We start from the raw sequence: 6,981 nt of genomic DNA, 5'->3' as shown, positions 1-6,981 counted from the left end.
TACCAGAGAAGGGAGCAGGATGGACACTGCACAGGGCATTTTTTCCCCTCTACTCTGCTCCTGAAAGACCCCACCTTCAGTACTGCCTGCAGCCCTGGGGCCACAACATGAGAAGGACACAAACCTGTTGGACCTCCACAGGAGGTCACAAAGGTACTCTGAGAGCTGGATCACCTCTGCTCTGGAGACAGGCTGAGAGAGCTGGGGTGTTCAGCTGGAGAAGGCTCTGAGGAGAATTTAGATCCCATTCCAGTACCTGAAGAGTCTCCAGAATTGGAGAGGGGCTTTGTACAAGGACATGGAGTGATGGGAGAAGGGGGATTTAAACTGGCAGAGGGCAGGGTCAGGCTTTGAATCAGAAAGAAATTCTTCCCTGTGAGGTGGTGAAACACTGATACAGGTTGCTCAGCGAAGCTGTGTCTACCCCATCCCTGGAAGTGTTCAAGGCCAGGTTGGACATGGCTCTGAGCAACCTGGTCTAGTGGAAGGTGTCCCTGCTGTTTTGCAGGGGGGTTTGGAACTGGATGATCCTTGAGGTCCATTCCAACTCAAAGCATTCTGTGATTCTGTGATATGTGGGAAAAGCCCTCAAGCCTTTTGCATCCAGGATGTGAGGCTTATGTACGGGGACAGTCCACATGGAACAGAGAAACCGGTCCCCTGTTATACAGCTCAGCCAACGTTTCCTCCAGCGCCCCCAGCTTGAGGACCCGGATCTTGTCCTTATCGTTCTCAGCAATGGCTGCCCAAGCAATCACGGTGTTGTTGTTGGTCTTGCAGCAGGCACTGGCCCAGATGTGGCTGGGTACATTAACCCTCCCACCGGCAATGGAGGAGTTCCCAGGCACAGCACCCACAATGGCATAGGTGGTTTGACAGTCCTTGCTTTTCTTGGGCATCGTTTTCTGCTCATAGACATTCCATTTGCCGTTGTTGAGTGCAGTGTTCTGGGGCACTATGTTGGTGAGGGTGAAGGTCGCGTCCCTGCCGTCCTGGGTGTCGTGATGGGAAGCGGGGTTCAAATGGCCACGGTCCAAACCTTTAAGTTTAAGGTAGTCTTGGTAGACAGCCTGGCTCTCGCTGATATCATCTTGGCTGACTTCGTAAGTTTCTCTGAGGGTTGCCTCTGTTTCCATGTCTTTGGGCAAATTGTCCCGTATCAGCTTGACAGGTAAGGAAGAGGAAAGAAAACATGTTAGTATTGAGGATGGGAGTAATGGAGCAAGTCTCCCTGGAGCAGAAGTCTGTGAGTGTCAAGATCTAATTTCTTGTCATCTCATTGTATGGAAATGTATAAATCTAGAGAAATCCTCTAGCTGCCCCTCCTGGCTGAACACAAGAGCTTTTAAGACAAAAGAAGCTCAGAATGTGACAGCTCTCCTTTTGACTTGTTGTAGGGGTCAGGTTTAAGGAAGGATGCCAGGGGGGCATCCTGGGAAATGAAGTCCCAAAGTACTCCCACTCATGGGCAGTGACATACCCATGGTGATTGGTTGTTAAGGTCACATGGTGTGACATGTTAACCCAGCAATAAGGTGGTGTCTCATTTTAATAAAGAGGATTTGTCTTTGAACCCCCAACCAACTAACTGGGTCCGTATGGTTTATTTATTTATTATATTAATAAAGCCATAACTTGTGACCTTTGTGATCCAGCCTGCAGCCTGTACTGAGAATGTGGCTGGATACATGAGACAATTAGAATTTTCCACTCCTAGGTTTGGTAAGAAACCTTCCCTGACATATTGATTCCATTTCATCCTGGCTCCACACCCCACATCTGCCCAGAGCTCTCCCCACATCCTCCCACCCCCAGTCTGTCATTCTCTGATTCCATCTGTGGCTGCTACAGGTGTACCACACTCCTGGAACACCAGGGTTTGCCTCCTGTAACCCCATACCCAGGGAGACGTGTTGAGAAACCAGTCCTAGAGGTGAGGTTTCCCAGGGGGGGCTACAGGTCACTGCAAGGATGAAGGTTTTTTTGACCTCAATGCAAATGGGATCTGCCACTGCAGTCCTAATAATGTGTCTCAGAGCTGATCTGGGACAGCAAGTATCTTCTGCAGCTTCACTAAAAAGAAGTTAAAAATGATCAGCCTCTTCAACAGCTCATAATCCCCAAAGAGTCCTGAGGAACCCAAGTACTGAAAAAGGACCTCTGGAGAAAGTTACCAAATCAAAGAGTTTGCAGGAGGCCTGGCTCCATGGTCCAGGAGTAAAAGAGCCAGGTTGGATGGAATTCTGAGCAACCAGGTCTAGTGGGAGGTGGCCCTTCCCATGGCAAGGGGGTTGAATTGAGATGATCTTTGATGTTCTTTCCAACACAAAGCCCTCTATGAGTCTATGAGTCTATGAAAAGAGAGAAGCTTTATCCCCACTAAATGTGGAGGCTGCAGTGGTGCAATATCATATTAGTTGTTTGAGTTCCAATAGGTACAAAGTGCAAATGGATTTTTTTTTTTTTGGTAACTCCAACACCTTTCTGTTCATGTTTGGAACAACATATTTCTTCTCCCTCTGGAACAGGGCAGATGACTTTCTTCTGTCACTCATGAACACCTAAATTCCCTCCTGCTACTCTGTCCTTAGCAATGACCTGCACTTCCTCTCTTTCTGTTCCATAATTCCCTTGGTCTTTTTCACTGGAGGTCTGAAGGACATTTGGGAGAGCTCTATTGTTTGTGGAGATCTGAGTGTCTGGTGGATCCTTCTGAACCAAGCCTGAGGCAATAGTGCTCAGGGGCAACTGGCCATGGCTGGAGATCACCCCCTTCTGACTGGACTGACACTGATGCTCCTCACTTTTCACTGCCTGAAATATCACTCAATACATTCCCCAGGGTTCACCAAACCCTCTCATCACTCAGTGCCTGTGCCAAGGCTTTTTCCCTGGGTCATCTCACCCAATTCTGAGTTTCTCCTCACTTCTCTCAGGTCACTTACAAAGACAAATAGAGTCTTAACTGTGAGAAATTAAGCTCTGTCAGGGATGCAAAACATCTCAGGGTAAAGTGGAGATCAGAATCCAGCAGGATTCTTGATCCCCCAAATTTAGCTGCTGTTGGATGCCTTTTCCCCATCACTTGGTCTCCCACCACAGCAGGGTACAGAGAGGGGCATCGGTTTGACTTTGGAATGGAATGGGATTTGACTTATGTTGCTCTCAGGTCAATGCAGAAAACTGGACACCTTTGAGATAGGACTCCTGCTCCTGCTGCTGCTGTTTGAAATACATCAGAGGAATCATGTGGTGCAGGTGTTTGAAGTGAGATGAGATGAATCCCACCCAGTGGGTCCATTTGCATGTGTGTGTATGGGGGTGGGAGGAAATAGAGATGTTTGGTTAAATGCTGCAGTTCATCTTTCAGTTACTGGAGGGTGACATGCTGTAAAAGAGGACACTCACCTGGGGCTCAACCATCCATAATGGTGTAACTCTCTTGCTAGTGTCAAACTGGTAGATGTAAGCAGAGTACACAGGAATACGCCTGTCTTTGTCATACAAGGTGGCATAGAAAGGCTGGTCTTTGAAGGTCTGGCAGATCCAGGCTGGGTTCTCTGGCAGCAGACCATTTGTTGCAGGCATTTTCTGGTAGAAAAACTCATTACATGTATTTGCAAAGGACTCCACCACCTCGCCGTGTCCTAGCCAGAGGCAGCTCTCCCAGACCTGCAGCAGGAGCAGCCACAGCATCGTGGGAGGATTTCAGGTGAAGGGCTCTTGCTCCCCTGGAAGGCAAATGCAGAGGGACACTCAGCTTGGAGATAGCTGACCATGGCCTGCAGTCATTTTTGTACAGGTGGGACACAGCTGGCTGATAAGAGGACTATGAGAGACCAAGAAGAGGGTACTGTCTGGCCTCCTGGATATGCAAAACCGTCAGGGTAAAAAGGGTGAAATCTAAAATAGGGTTAAGGTACAGGATGCAGCAGAGGGAGAATTCATCTTTTGTCTGCCATTTGAAAGAAGGCAGACAGGAGAGGCAGCTGTAAGGATTCATGGGACAGAAAGCTGCCACAGCCCACCTGACACTGCAAAAGGGTCTGGGCTGAGGACTGTGGAAGACTTGACAAGGCACCTTGCACATTTGCTCTCTTCTGACCCTTTGCCCTGAGCTTTATCTCTTCATATCCAATCAGTTCAGGATATAGAGCTACACACACCCTTGCTCTCACCCAAGATATCTGCTCCTTTTTCTCTTTACCAGCCCTGGATCAGGAACATGGGGACCAGTGATGAGGAAACTCAAAATTTGAGCCACAAGCAGTGGCTTTGTACAGTGCTCTGCAGAGCAGGACCATCTCTGCCCCAAATCAAGCAGAGAAGTTCCTGAAAGGTCCTTTCGCACCAACCCCTCCATGAGCTTAAAATATACCTCACTTACTCAATATCAGATTGAGAGAAACCAACTTACCATAGGAAATATCGTCTCAGGACTCTGCTCCCAGCCCCAGAGTGGCAGAGGACTTTGAAATGTCTCTGCTGCAGTCAGAGACTGCCTCTTTATATATGATCTCCTGGAAGGAAGAGTTGTAACATCTCCCACACAGGGTTTCAGACTAAGTTTGCCCAGGAGTGTAGCCGTCACCTATGTTTGTCCCGAGGTTTTTTGCAAGGTCATGGGTGGAATTTTGGTACTCCATAAGCTCGGCACCACACCTCACCCCCCTCCCTCCATTCTTATTTAACACTATGGTGTGAATTTTCCAGGTGACTTGGTTTGATTTTCTCTCCCAAATCCATCCTTCTGTCCTTGCCCTCCTTAATACAAAAAATTAAAGAGCTGCACAATTCAGTGCATGCATAACCTCTCATTTCTCCATGGAAGGCAGATGGTGGAGCTCAGCAACTCCAGCCTATGCTTTGTCTGATCTCTTTATTCCAAAACTAAGGAAATACTTGAAATTATTGGAGTCAATGTTGAGAAAGGAACAAGAACTTACCTTGAAGCAGAGTCTCAGAACAGGCAGCTGAGCCGCTCCTTGCCTCTTCTCCCTGGAGAAACAGTTGGCTGATCCCTCAGGAGTCCCACTGCAATATATAACCAGTTGTAAATCTGATAAAAACAGAATTTCAAAAAAAGGAGAAGTTTTCTGTTGTTACTCAGGGGAGATTTGTTCCTCCTTTCACAGAAATTGGGTGACAGTTGCTATTTGCAATTTCTTCTGGGTTTCTCCAAAGGTAGCTGATTGAAGCCACAGGTCAGGAGCAGTTAACTGGGTCTGGTGACATCCCTGTCCATTTCCTCATTCCCCAGGGGCCACAGCCACTGCTGCTGCAGCACCCACACAGGTTTCTGTTCCTGGCAGAACATCTCTGGTGCCCTTTGACCAACCTGTCTCGGAGCACCCCCAGATGTTCACAGTCAGCTCTTCTGCAGCCTCTCAGGAGATAATTAATATGGCCAGCCTGCATATTTTCTCTTTCTGGATTGCCAAGGCTTTGTAAGAGCCTGTATTCCTGCCACCAGCCTGGGAAAGAGAAGGTCGTGGGGACACATTAGAGCCCCTTCCAATTCTTTGAGGGTGTCCAAGAGAGTTGGAGAGAGACTTTGCACAAGGGCTGGGAGTTGATAGGACAAGGTGGAATGGCTTTAAACTGAAGGAGTGTAGATTTAGTTTGGATATGAGGAAGAAACTCTTGGCTGTGAAGGTGGTGAGACAGTGGCACAGGTTGCCCACAGAAGCTGTGGCTGCCCCATCCCTGGAAATGTTCAAAGGCAGGTTGGATGGGGCTCTGAGCAACTTGGTCTAGTGGAAGATGTCCCTGCCCATGGAAGCAGATTGGATCCAGATAATCTTTAAGAGCCCTTCCAAGACTCAAAATGAGTCTTCTATGAGTCTATAATCCTTCATTCACTACTAAACTGGACTCATTTTCATCCACTTCCAAACGTCCAGGAATACTGGAAAAGAAGTTGGTTGTCACCACCAGAAATGACCAGAAGAAGTGTGATAGACCCAAGTGTGTTTGAAGGAAGTCGTTGAGTCCTGTGGTTTATTTTGTCCCTGATAACCTGGAACTGGCATCTTAAAGTGGTTTTGAGGCAGATAAGGGACAAGGCTGATAAGAAGCAGATCCAGCAGCGCTGGGGCAATCCTTTGTATCGTTTTTATCATATTTCCTCCTTTCTGATGAGGCCCAACTAGCCTGACAAAGCAGCAGTTGCAAGAAGCAAGGCCAAACTGTGCTCATGTCACTAGAAAGGGCCATAAACCACCAAAGACCCCCCGGAGCATCCCCTGACTCAGTTCCACAGTGTAGCACCACACTGTGTAAAACCCCACTCCAGGGGAGGCAGTGGGGCATTCTCATGAGAGCTGGAATGAATAGAACCCATCCAACTCTCTGTGTCTCTGGCCCCCACCCCCAAAGGATCAAGGCTACGGACACCAAAATTGGAGGTCTCGTTGCCAGATCCATGGGTGGTGATCTCCTTCCTCTCCACTATCTATTCTTGTCCTTTCCTTCTCTTTCCTTCTGTCTTCTCCTTAGATTTTTTCTTCTTGACATTTCTATACTTTTATAGAAAACAACCAAAATGTCTGCAAACATCCTTTCCACTGCAACCACGTTGTTTTAAAATAAACCTGCCTCCTACAGACACTGGTCATTCAGCATCATGTTGACCCCAATGATCTGTTAGAAAAACCAAGGTCACCCTGGCCAGAGGTTGCTGGTAAAAACAAGCCATGAACGTTTCATCACACCCCAGGAGTCTAGGAGCTCCTGGTTTTACATTTCACTGCTTTTTTATGCATTTTAATAACAGTTGTAGGAAGTCCCTCCTATCTCCCCCTATCTAAGGGACTTGAAGTCCCAGCAGCTCTGGTTTTGGCTAAGCAGAATTTGCCCTGTTAAGAGTTGGTTCTCAGCACTCCCTGTGCAGTCAAGACAAGAGGAATACACACGTCCAGGGCACAGCTGCCACCAGGCAGATGAAGGCAATTACACTACAGAAGTGCTCACTTCTCTCTG

At 47.8% G+C, this 6,981-nt stretch overlaps 1 protein-coding gene across 1 annotated transcript; it reads right to left on the bottom strand.

The window, feature by feature from the left end:
• Positions 1-567: 567 nt before the first annotated feature.
• LOC115307893 (endonuclease domain-containing 1 protein-like) lies at positions 568-5,044 on the bottom strand. The gene is made up of 3 exons (XM_029963958.1): positions 4,947-5,044; positions 3,409-3,731; positions 568-1,163 (listed from the first exon to the last, which is right to left on the bottom strand). Exons 2-3 carry the CDS (start codon positions 3,694-3,696, stop codon positions 618-620), a joined length of 834 nt encoding a protein of 277 aa, XP_029819818.1. The 5' UTR covers positions 3,697-3,731; positions 4,947-5,044; the 3' UTR covers positions 568-617.
• Positions 5,045-6,981: the final 1,937 nt, after the last annotated feature.

Source organism: Manacus vitellinus, unplaced genomic scaffold (assembly GCF_001715985.3).
Source record: "Manacus vitellinus isolate BGI_N305 unplaced genomic scaffold, ASM171598v3 scaffold_65_pilon, whole genome shotgun sequence".
Lineage (NCBI taxonomy): Eukaryota > Metazoa > Chordata > Aves > Passeriformes > Pipridae > Manacus > Manacus vitellinus.
The sequence above is the reverse complement of the archived record's forward strand: the minus strand, read 5'-3'. Positions and strand labels throughout refer to the sequence as shown.